This window comes from Octodon degus, unplaced genomic scaffold (genome assembly GCF_000260255.1).
Source record: "Octodon degus isolate 3935 unplaced genomic scaffold, OctDeg1.0 scaffold00049, whole genome shotgun sequence".
NCBI classification, from domain to species: domain Eukaryota; kingdom Metazoa; phylum Chordata; class Mammalia; order Rodentia; family Octodontidae; genus Octodon; species Octodon degus.
In genome coordinates, this window is record NW_004524625.1 from 2444147 (window position 1) to 2463743 (window position 19597).

The window sequence follows — 19597 nt, forward strand, 5'->3', positions numbered from 1 at the left end:
GATCATGGGAAGATTTTTGTTTTGGCTTTTGGTTCAACCAAAATTTAAAAGATTTATAGAAAACAGCTTCATGGGACTAGGGGACAGAAGTGTCATAGTTGGGAGAGGAGGTTGGGGAGAACAAACACATCTGGTAGAATTCAAGGACAAAAACACCTACACAAGTTCACAGACTACAGAGGGACCTGAAGGAATCTTTCTGAACAGTAAGAGGTCAGGGCAAAGGGTGAGAAGGGAGGCACAGTGGGGAAATCTGAATGTGTTCGGATTTAATTTTGGAGTGAATTTCTCTATGCATTTTTTTTGGGGGGGTGGGGGGAGGAACCAGGGATTGAACTCAGGCCCTTGCACTTGCCAGGGAAGCACTTATTCTACTGAGCCATCTCCCCGGCACCCTCTATGCATTTTTTAAATATTATTTTGCCTCCTGTTTGCAGGTGACTCCTTTTAGGTTAAAAACCAGTAACAGCATAAACTTCACAGGTTGGAAGGACAGTCTCTCAATGCGGGTGAGGTGAGGAATGAGAGGACAGACAGACTTACACAGTAAGTGAATCTATACTTGGTCTTCTCCTTTGACCACTCTAAGTCTCTGACCTGCCACAACTGGCATTTTATTTCCTCTGGAAGAAGCCAGTGATGGACACTTGTCTGTTGGCTTTGCCCAGAGCAGCAGTCCCTTTCTTAGAGCCCTTTCGTTCCTCTTTGGGCTCTTTTTTCACAGGCATGGCAGGGGGTCTGTGTCCAGAGGCTGTCTTGGTCCTAAGCTCCTCTTCACTATCAGTGCAAGATTCACTCTCAAAGATTTTTTCAGTCACTAGAAGAAGAAGAAAAAAAAGGGAACATGACTGGGTTTATCAGGAGAATAAGGTGTCCTGCACATTTGATAATGAATCTCTGTTTTCCTAAAGGAGATGACATCTAGTCTTGAGTAAAAGTATGTGGGTCCTGAGCTCACAAAGCTTCTAGGAAGGGCTGAGACCTAATCCCTCCTCCTCCTCCTCCTCCTCCTCCTATGTCCCATGACATTAAGTAAGCCTTTTTCATTAATTGCCCAGATCCGCTGGGTCCTGGTCTATGCCAGCCAACTTCCTAAGCTCTGTATCTGGACTGTCTCAAACACCCACTTATAACACCAGGCTTCGACTAGCTTCTGAGTCTTACCTCTGACTCACGGTGCTTGCTGACTGTCACTGCTGGTTTTCTTGCTCTTGAGTCTTTGGTCCCACACTTTTTTTTTTTTTTAATTTTTCACGTAATTTTATTTTCTCCCTTCAACCATAATAATATGATATCCAAACTTTGTCTTAATTGGTGGGTCTGTAAATGCAGGCTTATCCATTCCACTCACAGGCAAGGCTAATGCTGCTTCTTGAAATGGTCCTACCATGGAGCCTCTGGTCATCCAACCCAAGTCACCCCCTTGGCCTGGCTTTATTTTCACTATACTGTGTGGCCACTTCACTGAATCTCATCCTGGACTTTAACTTTTCCATGGCTTCCATAATTTTGCTGTGTTTTTCACACAGAATGTGTCGGACCTTTAGTGCATTTCCACCACCTTTGGGGCCCTGAGCCTTCTTGTCAGCACTATCACTCCCTGAGGCTGCTCCCCCTTTCCCCCCTCTTCCAGAACCACTGTTTCCTTTGGGCAGCATCTTCAGAATTCGCCGTTGTACTTGCTACTACGTCGACATAGACCAGTCCCACACTGTTGAGCAAGACTCACCACTACAGACCTCCTTGGCTGGCACTATACTTCTGTCTGTCACCTCTCTGCACATCTTTAGTACAGAGAGCTGGACATTATTACAGCAACTCTCAGTTCTTAAGTTTGAATGATTATCAACACAAGATTTAGTAAGAGTCTATATCATAAAGATAACTCACACAGATGACAGACACACTTGGTAGTTTTGAGGAAGTTATCTGAATCTGAGTTCTGCATCAAATCTGGCAATCTGTGCTTTAACAAGCACTCAAGTGATTCTGATGCATGGTAAAGTTTTACAGCATATATAAATGGCACACTGCATATTAAAACAAATATATTCGATTCTAAAGCTCTTGAAAATTTGACTAATATGTTAGAAAAAATTATCAGTACTTAAGATTGGATAAAGTGAGAAACAAAGTTATCCGTTTTCTTATCAGCCAAAGCCATCAACTGCCTTTCCTTCTGTCCTTAAAACTATCCAAACCCTTCCCAAAAGAGAAACTTGGAAAGAAACTTACCAGCGAGCAGTCCATATGAGCGACCCCAAAGGAACAAGCCCCAAACAGTAGTTTCCAGCCATGACCTAGAACTCCAGGGGCCTCTCAATACTACTGGATTACACCCACCCACCACAAGTCACAGCACAAAGCACACTTCCTGTGCCTGTAGGGCTGCCACAGCAGTGCCATCTGAATTCTTCCTCAGCCCATCTTGCTGCAGCAAACAATAAAGTTATAGTGAAGGAAATCATCTTAACTGAAAACAGTAATCTACTCTGTATCATAACTGCTTGATTAATGAAAAAGGTAGCTTCCCATTAAAGAACAATAGCTTCAAGATCTTAATTACAGAAAATCCTTTTTAAAACATTTCTTTTTTTTTGGTACTGTGGACTGAACTCAGGACCTTGCACTTGCCAGGCAGGTACTTAAGCTGTTGAGCTATTTCCCCAGCCCTACAGATAATTCTAATAAAAAACATTTGTCAAACTGTTCTAGAGCTATAAACTTTGGATTTAAACATATGTTTTAATACCTAGCTTGCAATTTAAGACACGCTCCTAACTTTCATCAGAATCATGTGGCATGCTTGTTAAAAAAACAGATTACTGGATTTTACTTTAAAAGTTTCAGATTTGGCAAGTCTAGGGCAGGACCTAAGAAACTATTATTATTTTTTAAAACACGTTTCCAGATGACAGTGATGCTGCTGGTCTGGAGATGACACTTTGCAAATTAGTGTTCTTTTCCCCTGTTAACATGAGGGTTACAGTGCCCCTTGGGATAGATGACGTACCTACTAGCTCTGAGCAAGTCTTCAATGCTGTATTTTCCTTTATAATGGACGGTGGGGTAGGAAAACCGACCGCCACATTGTCGCGCTCTTTCTCCTTTATCCATCTAGTCCTACCAGGATTATGTAATTGACAACCCCCCTCCCCAACAGTTCCCAGAATTTATCTTTACTTTAAAGAGCATAAAACTCACTTGGATGACTGCTGGCCACTTAAAAGAGCCTAAGTTTTAAACAGATATCAAGTAGGTTTTAAAAATTCATTTTCTATGATCATTTGTGTAGCTGCAAAATTTATACAGCTATCAACAATTATTTAGGAAGTGACTGAATTATACAATTCTCCAACAGAAACACTGAGCTAGGAAGATCATAAATTGAAGTCCAACCTGGAAATTTAATAAAACCTTTTCTCAAAATTAAAAAAATTTTAATGTGCTATGGCTGAGTGTGGTGGCCTACACCTATAATCCCAGCACTCAAGAGGCTGAAGCAGGAGGATCTGCCAGGAGTTGGGAGTAGGGTGGCACACACCTGTAATCCCAGTGCTTGGGAAGCTGAAAATAGGAGGATCACTACAAATCCAAGCTGCGTAGCAAGACCCTGTACCAAACACATTAAAAAAATAAATAAAAAGAAAGTCAAAAGACCGGATCATTATTGTCCACATGTAATTTTGTTTCCTTCCATTTATTTTGTCAATACAAGAAGGAATACATTTGCCAGTGTTAAATTAACTGGAGTTTACAAACACTGAACTTATACAATTTGACCTATTGGGGCTGGGGAGATGGCTCAGCGGCATAAGTGCCTGCCTTGAGAGTGCAAGGTCTTGACTTTGATCCCTAGTACTGCCAAACAAAACAAAACACAATAGATCTATTAAGTGTTTCTGAAGGCATTATTTCTCAAACTGTCCACCCTAAGCCAGACATATTAGAATTTCTTGGGAGCTTATTAGAAACTCAGAATCTTACCCATGAATTACTACACTAAAATTTCAATTGTAGCAAGATCTTCAAGTAAGGCAGAGTCTGACCAGGTCAGAGACTTTGGGGTCCATTGGAGAAGTATGCCAAGAGGGTCCAGTCCACAGCCGGAGCCACTTCTGATCACTTCAGCTTTGTGGCTCAAGAAAGGCCCAGGTTTCCTAGGACAGCCCTGTGGGATAGGACTATCTCCTTTCTGATCCCGGCTCTTCCCATTGCTTTTGAGACCCAGAAGCAGGAGGAATGCCACAAGCAAGCTCTCCTTTGTAAGCTGCTGTATTTGAGCTATCTTGGTAATGAAAATGTGAAACTGAGTTGTGTCTGAGCTGCTGACATTACTATTTAAAACTTTGGTGCACTGATAGAAACTTGATAGGGAGAACTCTGCCTTGGTTGTCTTATGAGGGACTCTCAAGTAGCACCTGTGTCCTTCATGCTACTCACACTCTGATCAGGGTGCAGCTAAGTGGACAGTCATGTCAGCTGTGGTCACCCTGCCCTTTTCAGTAAATTGCTCCTAACTGTAAAGTCTCCATGTTATCCCATTACGGGTAGAAGCTGTTGCCAGTGGGAGGGAAGGATCCCAACCATTAATGACTGTTACTTTTTTCTTTCCAAGAATGGAGATGTTGGGGAAGGATATGCATCCAATATGAAACTGACACAGTCCATTACTGGGTAGTATAAAGCACCGAGAATCCCTGTGCATGTGGGAGAGGGAGGCTTGCTGTTACGATGGCTTCAATCACAGGACGGGCAAGGGGGCCATGGAGGACAGGGCACTGGCGCATCGCTGCACACTTTTTATGTGTAAAAAAAGGTCAGTGCCCACTTTTGTATTTAAATATGAAAAATGATTCTAGTTTAAAAATTATGAGGTGGTATTTATTCAGTTTCTTAAATTGGGAAAGTCTGAAGAGCCATCAAGAAAAAGGAAACAACGCACCCCTAGTTGGTATAAGCCATTCCTATTTAATAAGCTGTATTCCATATTCAAATGGCAGCATGTCTATAATATTACACTTCAGCACCAACTGGCTCATTATTTCTTAATGAAATCACTGGCTGTCACATTGCCAATTTTGTGTAATAATTGCTTCGGGGTGTTCAAAACCAGTCAGGGCAGCACCAATACAATTTCTCAATCAGCACACTGAGTATACCAGAAAAGCTAAAAGGATTATTTCTGTATTAAAAGCTGAAGCTATTTCAAACTAAAGGACAAAGGAGATTTCAGGTTATAAATATAGGACCTTATGTTAGCTTAACATTAGCTAGTTTTCTTGGCTACCATTATAAAAGGCCTGCTTTTTTCTTCTTTTGGCGGAACTAAACTGGGGATTGAACTTAGGCCCTTGCGCTTGCCAGGGAAGCGCTTATTCTACTGAGCTATTTCCCTGGCCCCTGAAAGGCCTGCTTTCCATAGATAACATCAGATTTCTTTCTTTCTTTCATTTTTTTGCTGTACTTTAGTGAAGGGTCTATAGGGTGCTAGGGTCTCACTACTACATTGGACTCGTAGTGAGTCTCCTGTTTATAGCCTCTCAACTATTGAGATTACAGGCATGTGCCACCACACCCAGTCTCAATTGCCATCTCAGTGTGCCCCAGGGGTGGGACCTGCACAGCAGGCCTGGGATCTTTTCCATTCAACTGCTTTCTTTGTAGACATCCACTTTGTGTTCAGAATTTCACCCCAACTTATCTCAGGAGTCCAATTCCCCAGTCTCTGCTGCAAACTCATAAAAAAGGAAGATTAGTCTTTTATTTATTTTTCTTTTTTATATTTTAGGGAAGGGTTTACAGGGTGTCCAGGGTCTCACTACTAGATCAGACTCATAGTGATCCACCTGTTTACAACCTCCCAAAAGCTGAAATTACAGGCGAGCGCCACCATGTGCAGTCTCAAATGCCCTCTCAGCATGCCCTGGGGGGGGGGGGCACGGCCAGCATGGCAGGCCCAGGGATTGAACCTCTGGCCCTTGCCCCTGCTTGCAGGCACTTTAATTGACTGAGCTATTTGGACAGCCTGAGATTAGCTTTTTAAACCCAAGGAACAAATGTGATGCAGCACAGGGCAGGGAAAGCCCCGTGCCGGTACATTTGGAACATTCTGAGCAGAGAAAGGAGAGCACACAGCTCCTTTGGTAACCAGAGCCAAGATTCATTAGGTTGAGCTTGGACTAAAACCCGACAAAAAGAGCCATGTGAGCAGTTTTCACTGTTTCATCCAAGGCTCTTCATAGTCCTGTCTGGTAGAAGGACAGCAGAAAAGTCCACACCCCACACCTCGCCAAATCTTGACTACTGTGTCTTAAATAAAACAATAAATAATTAGGCGCAAATTCCTAATGAACTCTGAATTACAACATTTTTTTTTCTTCTAGAGAAGAAGGAAAAAAACAAGCACTAAAGTTTTCATCCTTTTGAGGCTAGAGGTTTGCTTAAGTTGGAGACCAGTCTGCACTATAAATCAAGACCCTGTCTCAAAGGTTATCTCTTCCCCACAAAAAACTACATTAGAATACAAAAAAGCTTAAAAACAAAACAAAACAAAACAAAACAAAGGTCATCACAAAAACACCTCTCCCAAACAAACATCCAAAGTGCAGACTTCGTAAGAATGTATAGGCTCACAAGAAATTTGTCATGAAGATACACGAGAAGAATCTTATCCCCCCTATCATATGCTGTGATCAAAATGGCAGAGATCTCTTCGGAGCAATGGCAGTGAGGAATAATGAGACAAGGCACTCGACTGACAGAACATCCTCAAGATCAAATAACAGTGCTGTCTAGGAAAAGTTGATTCTTCAGGTCCCATCCATCTTTTTAAGAAAGAAGAATCAGCCAATGCCTCAAGGCAAGGCCTGAATTCTAATTCCCCTCTGGGTCTTCCTAGTAAGTACATGCTTTACCTAACGCAGCTTATGGAGAGAAAACAGGAAGCAAACTGGCTGGTCAGACCTGTCTAAGAACAAATGGGCCAAACACCAAGGAAGACTCTTGATTATCTCTTCAGTCTCACCATCTTTAGGAGCTCCTTTCTCACTGTTCAAAATTATAAAACAATCATTCTAATAACATGAATGTTCCTAAACATCTAGGATAACATCTTAACTCTGTATTGTTTTCCAAGTGTTTTTAGCTAATTACCTCAAATTACCTCACCTGAATCTTCATAACTCCACATTGAGGCAAAATAGGTACATTCCTTCCATCTCTCCACAGATCAGGAAACTTGCACTAGGGGCGAGGGACAGAGCTCGGCGGTCTAAGTGCCTTCCTGGCAAGCACAGGGACCAGGTCCAATCCCCCATACCACAGGCTGTGCAGGCCCCACCGGCCACAGAAACAAGGCATGGTAGTGCACGCCTATAATACCAGTGCTGGGGAGGCTGAGACACGAGGATCACTACTAGTGAGATCCTGTACTAAATAAATAAAATAAACTGAAAAAGAGAAAGAGAGGAGCTCCCACTAGAGATGACATGACCACTACCCAAGACCATCAGGTTTGTTTTTCATGGCGTATGGACCGAACAAGTACCCAGATGCTCCGAGGTCAGCTACAGCCTACTTTGCGCTGAAGCACGGACCCCAGCAAGCAGTATCAGCACCACTGGGGGTGCGTTCTGCACATTTAACTCTGAGATGGACTTCTCTGTAGGGGATAATGATGCCTCTCTGTTAATAATTCTATCTCTGGATTTGGATTCAGAAATTTGTCTTACCCATGCTGCCATCTGCATCCACAGATGTTTTAGATTTTATCACACGCTTTCGTTTTCTTCTATTTTCTCCATTTGAGCTCTAAAAGATCAGAGGAAGATCAGAGGATATGAGGTTAGGTTGACCAATGAAGCAATACATAAAAACAGCAAAAATTTCAGGGACTCTTCACATGAAGGGGACCAACACTACCACACAGCAAAGTTCTGTTCCATGTATGTATGCACCTGGTGTTTTACTGTTTACAAGGTGGATGCAGCAGGCTGAGGAAAGTACCATATTTTTTCTGTAAGCAAGCATTTGCTGTCTAGTCACTATGGTTAAAAACAAACTGGATAAGGATCTTAGCGGAGGGGAAAGACAAAGAAAGCAGACCACAATGTACAACGTACAGGGTACTGAGAACTAGGGCAGCATGATGGGAGCAGACAGCGGAGGCCCCCACGCCAGCCCAGGCATTTCCCAGCACGTGTCCTTGCCACAAGCACTGGCTAGCCAGCCTCGGCATTTCAACACTAGACCCATCAGGTTTAGGGGGAAATGTGTCACACAATAGCACTTTCCTTCTATCTATTGGTCTCTTTCTTTCTTTTTTGGCAGAACCAGGGATTGAACTCAGGCCCTTGAGCTTGCCAGGCAAGAGGTTACTCTACTGAGCCAGCTCTCCGGCTCTGTTGGTGTCTTTCATCACAAGAGCAGTAAGAGATTTAGGCGACTCTTAACATAATGAATTAAAGAAAATGAATAGTCACAAAAAAGAAAACTTGTCAGTATGTGCTCTTTGGTTTACACAGTGCTACCTTAGTAATCATTATTACTTGGATCCAGGAGGTGCAACATGTACCAAGAAACTGTTTTGGCTGGGAAGGGTTGTGAGTCATAAGACAATCTACACCACAATTTCTAGCTTGTGTGTTAAATACCAAGAAAAGAGGAGTATCATGACAAAACTGCCAAAATGCATAAGTACCAAGGCATGACTATCAACATTAACACAAGTTGGTACCAACACTCATAGATGTTAGATGTCGTCAGACAAGACATAGTTGAAGAGGACTCAAAAGTGTCCATTTACTGCCAACTTTTTTCATCTGGTCCTTTTTCAGAAGTTTCTGAAGAGCAATCAACATGTGCGTATCTTTGTGTACCTTCTTTCACACTTTGCTCTGATGCAGGCAGGGCCACTTCTTGCCAAATTTCAACAAAACTTAAGTAACACAGCAACCCTGATGCTAATGGTCATGAAAATCAGTTTCTCAAGCCACCTCCACAAATCTTTCTGAGATTGTAACCTACACCAAACACTCCCTTTAAGGTGAGAAAAGAAAGGAATCAGTCCCTATTTTTATCAACCTGTAGGAAAGCAGAATGAGACAAGAGCCATCTACTGGCATTTGTGAAGTCTACAGCATGAGTTATGTAAATGTAGAAACTTGGGCAATTACGGACACGTGGAACCCAAGTATCCCAGCAAGACTTTACCTTGTCAGGAGGCGGCTCAGGTTCAGCCTTCGGTACTGGGTCAGGAGGTGGAGATACAGGAGGAGGTGGGGATGGTGACTGATCTTCGTAAGTCCCCGGAGAGTCTGCGAAGACTGAATAATGGAACAAGTTTAGATAAGAAAACTATAAGCTCTAGCTGGTAAACAGTGCCTTCCTATCAGAAACTCTAATTTCTATGTTCAACAAAAGGCATTTTGGAAGCAGTAAGTCATGACAACCAAGCACACTGCAGTTATGCAGCTACCTTTAAAGTACATATTAGTTTTATACAATTAAAATCAGAGAACCAAGAATTATTAGAGCTGGAAATGTCTTACAGATCATCTATGCTAAATGTTTTATTTTATTTACAGTTATGTCAAGGCATGAAGGTGATATATAAATAGCTACTGATCACCTACCATGTGTTACACTGAGTATTATATTCTTAGTTGAGTAAACAGAGGTCAAAGGTTCCTTCACTTGACAAACTCACACAACTTTTAACTGAAACTGGTTTTAAACCCAAGTCAGTCTTGACTGCACAGCCTTTCTGGTCCACACACCCACGTTACCTTAAAGGATCGTCTTCACATAAGATTAACAAAAGAGATAATCTTCAGATTATACCAAATGTTCCATGTCAGTATCTGTTTTGTGACCTGAGAATTACCTGTAATCATCTGAGGTATTTGTTAGGCTGACAGTTTCCAAGTGGAGCTGGGCATGATAGCACATACTTCTAATCCCAGCAGTTGGGAGGCTAGGGCATGAGACCTGCCATGAGTTGGAGGCCAGCCTGAACTACATAGCAAGATCCTGTCTCAAAACTTCAAAATTTCCAGCTGATATTCAGAGCATAAACTTCGGGGGAGGGATCACCTTCGGTCTGATGTTTATAATGAGAGTTTTATCAACTAAGTCCTTCTCAATATTCTTGGTGGGCAGGGCTGGTCAGATAGCTCAGCATTTGACTAAAGCACCTGCTTAGGCAGATGCAGGGACTAGGGTTCAATTCCCAGCGTGCTACGCTAGCCCCATCCCTGGGGCCTGCTGAGTCTGCAAGTGAGACCTAGGCAGAGAGGTGCACACCTGTTATCCCAGTGCTTGGGAGGCTGAAAACAGGAGAATCACTCTGACTCCAATCTGTGTAGTAAGACCCTGTAGACCCTGTACTAAATACATTTTAAAAAAATGCAACATAGCAACCAATGCTGGAATACCTATCTTCTTGTTTCACAAAATCCTGTATCGTTTCTAATGTTTTATCTATTTTTCTGTTCTCTTTAAAAATGTGGGAATTATACTTAGTGACTGTCCTACTGATGAAGTAGTTTTGCTACACTGAGAGTAATACAGAGCATATTAAGGGATGAAGCAACACTACAGAAATGAGAGCACCACTAGACAACCCCATCATTTCTCAAGTTTCAGAAACAGCGGTCCTAGTGTCAGACCCATGAGATAGAACCTGGAAGGCTTCAGCTGACCGATGGCCAGCCAGGAGACAGGTGAGCTGCTTAGCTCCGCCAGCTCCCTGGATCTCCTGGCTACCTCCAAATTTCTAGCACAAGTCTTGGATGTGAAATTCTCCCTGATTAGGTCAGTGTTAACATTCAGACAGTGGAAGGTTCAAGGTCAGATGAGCTAAAGAGATGTAGCAGAACAAGAACCAGAACAATTTTACACTTCAAGTTTGAAATGGGCCCCATAAGCTCTGGGAGAAATAAGGTCTCACTATTAATCCAGCTCTGGGAGGCTAGCACATGATGAGAACTTAGGCCAGAGAAGTGGTAGGCCCCAGAAGGGAGAACTTGTTGTTCTGGAAGAACAGTTACTCAAAAAGCTGGGGCACAATGGCAGATGCAGTACAGTGGTTGGAGGAAAGTTCAGGCAGCGAAGAAGCCAAAGAAGTTTCAAGTACTCACTCCATTTCCACTTTCACAGTCACCTGATTTACTCAAGGTAAACACTTAATCCCAGTGGCATGCACTCACGAACACAGCTCTTTGGCTCTACAGAGGAAGGAATGCCACAGGAAAGCAACTTGTGTGGGGGCAGAATAAGAATTGTGGGTAAAGCTAATTTAGGGATTTAGCAAGGTAACCTTTGTTTGCTGAGTCTCCCGGCAGAGATGGTAATTAAAATTCCTAGAAAGCATTCCCATCTTCCTAGGACTTGATATTTTAAATTATCTTATCTTTTTTTTTTTCCTTTGTTTTTGGCAGAACCGGGGATTGAACTCAGGCCCCAAAATATCTTATCCCCAGCCCCCAAAATATCTTATCTTTACCTTAAAAGAGGGGTGGGGTCACTTGCTTAACATTCTTTTTGTGTGTGTGTGTGTAACTGGGGATTGAACTCAGGCCCTTGCACTTGCCAGGCGAGGCTTATTCCACTGAGCCATCTCCCCGGCCCCAATATTCTTCATAAGCAACTTGTAGGAATAAAAATACTTACACATAGTTGCTACAACTCTATTTCTTCCTAGCAATACAGATATTCTTAATGCTATTTCTTTCAGGATCTTTTTGTTTGTTTACAAAGAGAACCTGTAGTGGTGACTATGACTCTTGGTATGGTGAAATAAAAAAAAAAAAAAAACAAACTGGCCCTTAGTTGGAGAGTTCCAAATACATAGCTAAAGGGACTTTTCTAAAAGAAGGTTCCTGCAAGTATACTTACTACCTCTGAACAGGAGTGGCCTCAACAGCAAGGCTGAGGGTAATCAAAACCCCACTACATGTCAAGCAAACACTCGTGGCATTCTTACACACCATCTTTCTTGATGCTCATAAATAAAGACTACAGACTTCCTGCTAATATCTTCTTTGGAAATGAGGCAACAAGCAATTAAAGATGTTAAGAAAGTTGTCTAAAGTCACACAGTAAGTAGTGCAAGAAAGGTTCAGACCCAGGTCTGTCTGATACCAAACCTCTGCCATTTACTCCATTCCTCTGCTACTGACTTGATTAAGACAGCAGAGTCAGCAAATACCATGTCACAGTAACAGAAATAAAACAGTTGTAAGTTACAGACTGTGTACAGGTTTAAAATAAAATCCCACTGCTCTCAAAGAAATTTAAGAATAAAATGGTAGATTCAATCTGATGCCAAAAATTTGCCAAAGGGAAAAAATTCTGAGGTCCACTGCTGTCATCTGTTATTACAGGCTGCTCCCTCTGTCACGTTTCTCTGCACTGCTTTCCAAACTAAATAACCCCACCTGTATCTCTCGTCACCCACAGGTATTATTTTTGTGGGCAAAGGAACCAAACAGGCAATATTTCGGAAGTGTGTAATGAGCCTAATTAGCACAGTAATTCCTCAGAGTATCTAGTTTACTTTTTTGTGCGGCACTGAGAATTGAACCCAGAGGCACTCTACCCCTAAGCTCTATCCCGCTGCCCGTAGTTTATGGAGACAGGATCTCTCGCTAAACTGTCTAGGCTAGCCTCAAACTTGTAATTCTCTAGCTTCAACCTACCAAGCAGCTAGGATTACAGGCATGTCCTGCCACCATGGGTAGGTACTTTATGTTTTTAATGAACTTAAGCATAGGCCGACAGCTTCACAGCCTTTTCCAGAATCTACTCTCTCTCACTGCAAGTAGGTGAGACTATTCCAATTAGCACATATTCCTAAAGTAAGCCTTATCCCATGCACCTGCATTTAAATTCTTAACTGTTCAGAATGTTCCCTAATGGTCTTTTATTTCATTCATTTACTTGGAAATCTACCTTTTTAGAAAGCATGGTCAAAAAAAAAATTTTTTTTTGATCAAAGACATGGAATGAAAATATAGCACCTCTATTCACATTTGAATGCTCATCATGCAATAACTCTACTCATTCTAAAGACCCATTAAATAAACCACACCTCAAGCTGAGGCAGGAGGATCTTCTGTGAGCTCCAGGTCAGCCTGGGTTACATAAACAAGTTGAAGGCCAACCTGCACTACACAGTGAGATCCTGTCTCAAAAACAAACAAATAAAACAAAACAAAACAACACTATAGCTCTGAGGAGCACCCTCCTCTCCAGATATCAGAGGCTGTGCTCCTAACCTTACCTGTGAACAAAGGATCTAAATCCACAGAAAGTCAAAATGGTATTTCTATCAGAGAGAATCAACTACCTGGTACTATTCATCAGGTCTGTTCCATTTCTTTTGCCTTACAATCTCTTACATATAAAATTTTGTTTCACTCACTTGTACAATTGAGTTAATAACTTTTTCTGGGGAGTCTCAGTTACTATGTTCAGTTTTTGATTAAGAGAAGACTCTTATACTTCTAGTTTTGTACTTGGATAGAAGGTTCCTTTTTCCCATTCATTATTCTTCTGTAATCCCTTTTAGTGTCAGTTTATTTGCATTTGTTTATGCACCTTACTATGCTGCTGAATTCTCTTGGATTGTATTTCCCCATTCTGCCTAAACGGTTTATGCACACTGTGCCACAAATTCTTGAAGCAGTGAATACAGCAGTCTTAATCCCAGCTCTGAGTCATGCAATGTATCAACTCAGCCAATGTCTTCTCTTGACCTCCTCCTCTTTCTGTGCATTTCCTTTTAAATGATTTAGCATGAGATCTTGGCTCACACGAATACCTGCTATTCTTTTAAAAAGTGCGTTAAGTTCCCTGCACTCTTTCCCTTGTTTTGCTTGCTTATCTTATAATACTGCCCAGAGCCTAAAACTAAAGGGTTCACAGTTCATTCCCTTTCAACAATATGTATGGAATACCTTCAATACCCCTGATACCTAGAATATCACAATTCTTAAAAAGATTCACATAAAGTCAGACAAAGGAATAACCCTCTTTCTTTAATAAACAGAAAGAATGTCTTAGTATGTGTAGTAAAAAAGTACTTCTGGTCAAAAGGCTAAAAATAGATATCACAAAGAAATGGAGGCTGCATTTCTTTGATGCTAGGATTAATACTCTATTACCCATAATAATTTTTTAGGTTCTTGAGCATCGTAATAAAAACTGATCCCCTAGTAAATTAATAATAATGCCCACCTTCATCTTCACTGCTGTCAGACTGAGGAAGTTTGATTCTTCTCCTCTTTTTCTTCACATTTCCAGTTTCCTTTGTTTCATCATTAGATAACTCTACTCGCTTCCCCCTATTGCCATTCAGGAATAAATTATGCATGTTACACTGAACAAAAATGTAAGCACTCACATATGCCTATGTATTTTTTTTTTTTTTTTAAATAACTCATGGTCCTAAGTCCAGTCAAAGCAGACAAGTAAGAACTTTTTTTGTTCTTTTCAGTGCTGGGTATGGAACTCAGGGGCTGGTACATGCTAAGAAAGTGCTCTCCCAATGAGCTACTTTTGCAGTACAAAGACTTTCTTGAAGGATATGAGGTTAACTAAGTACAACTAGGTCACCTACAGGTGACCAGAATAGAACATTTCTCTCTATGGATTAATGAAAACTATAACCATATTATGAAGAATCTTTCTGAACGCTTTTCTACCTCCCTTACTGACCTGCCAATCAGTCAACAAAAATTAAATAAGCAGCTACTACTCAATGCTATCACACTTAGGAAGTTCAATTTTTCTCTTTTTCTTCAATATCTACAGATACTCAAAGAAAAAGGCAGTACTGCAAACAATTTTATGACATTAAAGGGTTGATGAAATAAATTTCTTTAAAAACATAATTCATTAAAGCTTGATCCAGGAAGAATTGAAGTTGAATAACTCCATTCAAAGAAATTAAATTCACAATAAAAAGAATCTTCATATGAAGACTATGCAAGCCTGAACTCAATGATAAATTTTGGACAAACATTTAATAAGTATCAATACAAATTCCTTCAGAAAACAAAAAACACACATCTCAACTAATTTTATAAAGTTAGCATAATTTTGACCTTGAAATTGACAAAGACACTACCTAAAAGAAAATAACTGAGCCATGGACCTCACAAATACAGAGGGAAGGACTGGAATGCAGCTCAGTGGCAGGATGCTTGCCTAACGCTCCTCAGCTCTGGGCTTAGTCCCTAGCATCACAAAAAATCAGGACAAAACTACAGAGGCAAAAAATTCCTAGTGTGACATTAACAAATCTAATGTACAATACATAAAAAGAATAGACCATAACCAAGCAAGGTTCACCCCCAAAAAGCAAGGTGGTTTAACATTTAAAACTCAATTGGGGGCTGGGAGATAGCTTAATAGTCTAAGCGCCTGCCTGACAAGTGCAAGGACCCGGGTTCGATCCCTAATGCCACATGCTGCGCTGGCCCCACCCCTGGGTACTCTGAGCTGGCCACTGAGATTGGGCAAGGTGGCACATGCCTGTAATCCCAGCGTGTGCTAGGACTGAGCTGAGACAGGAGGACCACTACGAGTCTGAGCTGTGTGGTGAGACCCTCTGCCAAGTAAACAAATAAAATATTAAAACAAAACAAATTTTTTTAAGTGGGTCTGAAAATATTAGGAAAAAACCAAACTAACCTCAATTGGTGCAATTCGCATTAGCTGAAAAACCATTTCAGTAACTCAATAAACGTAGAACAAGTATCCACTAAAAATGCCAACACCCATTCATGATAAAACCCCTCAGTAAACTTGGAACAGAAAAGAACCTTCTCAATCTAGTAAAGTGCATCAACTAAAGCCTACACTTAATATCACACTTAATAGAGAAATACTAAATGTGTTCTTGGCAATAAGTGACAACACTAAACATGTAATCCATCTAATATCGTATGTTTCTGGGAAGAAAGGCCCACTGGACAGTCTTCACTCTGTGAAACATCACCATTTTGTTGATTTTTTTACTCAAGTTGCTCCAACCTTACCACAAGTCAGGTCTTTGTGGTCCTATCAGTGCCGACAGTGTCCTTTAGAATTTCTTTCAACAGACTAATTCCTACCAACTATGAGGTAGTGTCTCAAATTCCTGGATTCATTTTTAACAGCTTGTGTGCTTTTTATTTTCTTTTCTAATTACATTTTACCACTTGAAAAATAAACTCATTGATATAAAAAGAAAACAAAGAACTTTTTCACTTAAATTTGACTGGAAACAGTAATTTCTCATTTGGCAATTTGAAGTGAAGCATGAGCGTGAGTGTGCGCGTGCACACACACACACACAGAGCCACATTTATGCCATGTTAACAAATTTTAAATTAAGAAATAGTGCAAGGGCAAAAGACAATTAGTTTAGATCAATGGAGACAAAAATGTGACTTTTTTAGAGTCCTAAATCACCCAAACTGGCCAATTCCACCATTCTACTTCATCAGATAAGCTACTGAGTTCTCTTCTCATTTGGTTGTAGTTGTGTCCCCGAGATATTAAGCAGAATTTAGGACTCAACTGCAAACTACCTGCTGTCAATAAGCCCACAGACCTTCTCACCCCCAGCAGACATTTCCTTTACAAGTGACACAATTTTCCTACCATTTTTTTTCCTTCTGCTGCATCCTAACAGGCTCTGCTTTTTTGCTGGATTTCTTCAGGTCAACAGGAGTTGCCAGCTTTGGTTCAGTGACAGACACTGGAGTTTGCTCTACTATTTTTTCTTCTTTTACTGCTTGTTCTGAGTCCAAATTGACTTTAAATTTATCTACAAATAAAGTATAGCAAATGATATATAATCCCACCATTCAATCTTAATCCATCATTCTTTTGACAGTCTGCTATGTGCCAGGTAATGTTAGGCGTAAGGGGTTAAAGGAAAAAAAAAAAAAAAAAAAAGTCCCTGTCTTAACAGAGCTCAGTCTATTCAAAAAAACATTTCTCCTTTCTAACTGCTACTGTAGCTGTACCTTTCCTCATTTCTCCCTCCTGCTAATCTTTCATTATATCACAGCTTCAGGCCAAAGGATAGTAAAAGCAAGGCCTAGAAAAAACAAATACAATTTTGTGAGGTATCATCTTTCTCTATTGTTAGACAAGGAAAACTAAGAATGACAGGGATTGAAGATGTTTCCCAAAATTCCTAGTGTGACATTAACAAATGTAACCCACAAAACATAAAAATAGACCATAACCAAGCAAGGTTCACCCCCAAAAAGCAAGGTGGTTTAACATTTAAAACTCAATTGGGGCCAGTGAGATGGCTCAGTGGAATAAGCGCTTTCAAATGGTGACCACAGAATTTGTAGCAAGTGCTTTGTTTCTACTGTATTTTGGATCCTCTCCTTATCTATTACCTTAATGATAAAACTGAAAACTATTTTTGGTTTACTCTGGTTTCTCTGAGTAAATTATTTTACCTAAAATTAATTTTTCTCTGTAGCAACTTGAGAATTATTGTAAGAATTAAGAGATCAGATGGGAGGTTAGGTGATTTTCCTCAGGGAAACGCTAGTAGGAAAAATAAGAGTCAACATATAAACTTCAGTCAGGGGCCAGAAAAAAAAAGAAAAAAGAAAAAAATCACCTAACTTAGGACAAAAAGAGAAAAAGGATACAAAAGAAAGATCATTTTGTATTTATATATACAAAATAGTTAGGATAAATTTACAGCTACTTTCGCTTAACTCAATGAGAAGAAAGAGGTGTACTAACAGTGTTTGGACAGGATATCCTGTCTGCTTCTTGTACTGTGGATAACCACTAAGAAGATATGTACAGTGTACTGACTATCAAAACTGTCCTATTAATCAGCTGTGAAACGGTCTCATTCATATTTCTCAAAATAAATAAATAAATGATAAACTTTAGTCAGTTTAATGCCACAAAGTCTTGACTCCTTTCCCTATGTGAAGCTGAAAACACCAAATCAACTACTGTTTAATGCAAAGGACTCGTAGAATGCTCACAAGAACGGCCTAGACATCTGAAAAATTCCAGAAACATAACCGAGCCTTCACAATGGACTTAGTATAGCTTTCTGCAGGCAAAGCCACAACACACAATTAGAAAGCTGCCAACAGTAGGCAGTTCCTCAGTAAGTTTGGTTACATGCTCAGTCACAGCTTAAACCATCTACAGTGAAGGAAAAAACATACATCTTGGTCTTGGCTGTTACAGGATAGTACAATAATTTATCAATCATATATATTATTTGAAAGTGTAGATGATGCATTAAATGCAATCTATTTATACTTTTGAAGACTTGGCTGGGAAACATAACCAGTAAGTAGTATACTTTACCTTTTTTGCATCTTCAGTACTATATTTTCTCAATTAATGTTTGTCAACATATGCCAGACTGATGAGGAGGTAAACATGTCACAAACGACAGAATTTCATTCCTTTTTACGCTGAATAATATTCCATTGTCTGGATATGCCACATTTCTTTTTCCATTCATCCGCCCGCTGTATGTCCACCTCGTACAAGTTTTTTGTGCAGACATACAGCTTTAATTTGCTTAGCCACATAGGAGTGGAATTACCATTTCACATTCCCCACAGCAATGTATGGGAATTTGGTTTTTCTACATCCTTGCCAGTACTTGTTATTGTCTAGCAGTACATTTTAAAATGTTCAAATCCCCACAATAAACTCTCCTCATCCAACTCTCAAGCTTTATTTTCACTGTAATGATCATGCTCAGTGTCAAGAAAAAAAAATCACATTTTTACCCTGAACATTCAATCTTAGAAAATAACTGTTAAATAAATCAACTTTGTGATTCTTATTAGGTGAGTAATTCTTTTCTTTTCCAGGCTTTCCTTCTGCCTGTATTACATGTTAGAATAACCTGCCTAGACATTATAATCAGTAACTTTTACTTTCCATATGTTTGTCTTCAGTAAGTGCACAACTAATATTTGCTACATGAACAAATAAATAAGCATACACATATGTACAAGGGTATTTTTTACAATTAGCAAATTCTCATATATCTCTTTTAAAACAAATTTAAAACTGACTGATTAAGGTAACAAACACATATAAACAAACATGTGGCTCTTACCAAAATCCCATAATCCCTTACTAATCCAGGGACCCATGTTCAGCCACGCAGGCCGGACACGTCAGCAGCACTGTGTGTTTTCACGGAAGTGGGAGTCTTGCTGTGCACTGTGCCCCTACCAGTACAGCTGTGCTTCCCAATAATCTAAAAGTATCACATTTTCTACACACTGCACTTCCAGAACAGAAAAGCGGTCTCCCCTGATAACTATCATGGCAAATAAAACACTATCACCCCAATTCCTCTTCGATTGCCAATCTGACTACCACAGAAAGACAGAATTCAGACTAATTTTGTTTGCATAACCATAAGAAAGTATGTTTCCCTGAAAAATCTTTGTAAAACTGAAGCTGCAGAAGGCATGCCACAACTATCCTTCAACTCCTGCATTTTTCCTGATATTCTGCCACACGCCCTCAGGGGATATATTCTTGACATGAAAAGCATGAAAATATGTGACTACTGGATTTTTCT

General features: G+C 40.3%; 1 protein-coding gene across 1 annotated transcript in view; it reads right to left on the minus strand.

Moving 5' to 3' along the window:
* Positions 1-6: 6 nt before the first annotated feature.
* Positions 7-19597, minus strand: part of Pold3 (DNA polymerase delta 3, accessory subunit) — a 46281-nt gene continuing 26690 nt past the window's right edge. The window contains 5 exon segments of the mRNA XM_012515028.2: positions 7-817; positions 7734-7812; positions 9214-9326; positions 14242-14348; positions 16654-16819. Coding sequence (XP_012370482.1) covers positions 615-817; positions 7734-7812; positions 9214-9326; positions 14242-14348; positions 16654-16819 — 668 coding nt within the window. The 3' untranslated portion in view covers positions 7-614.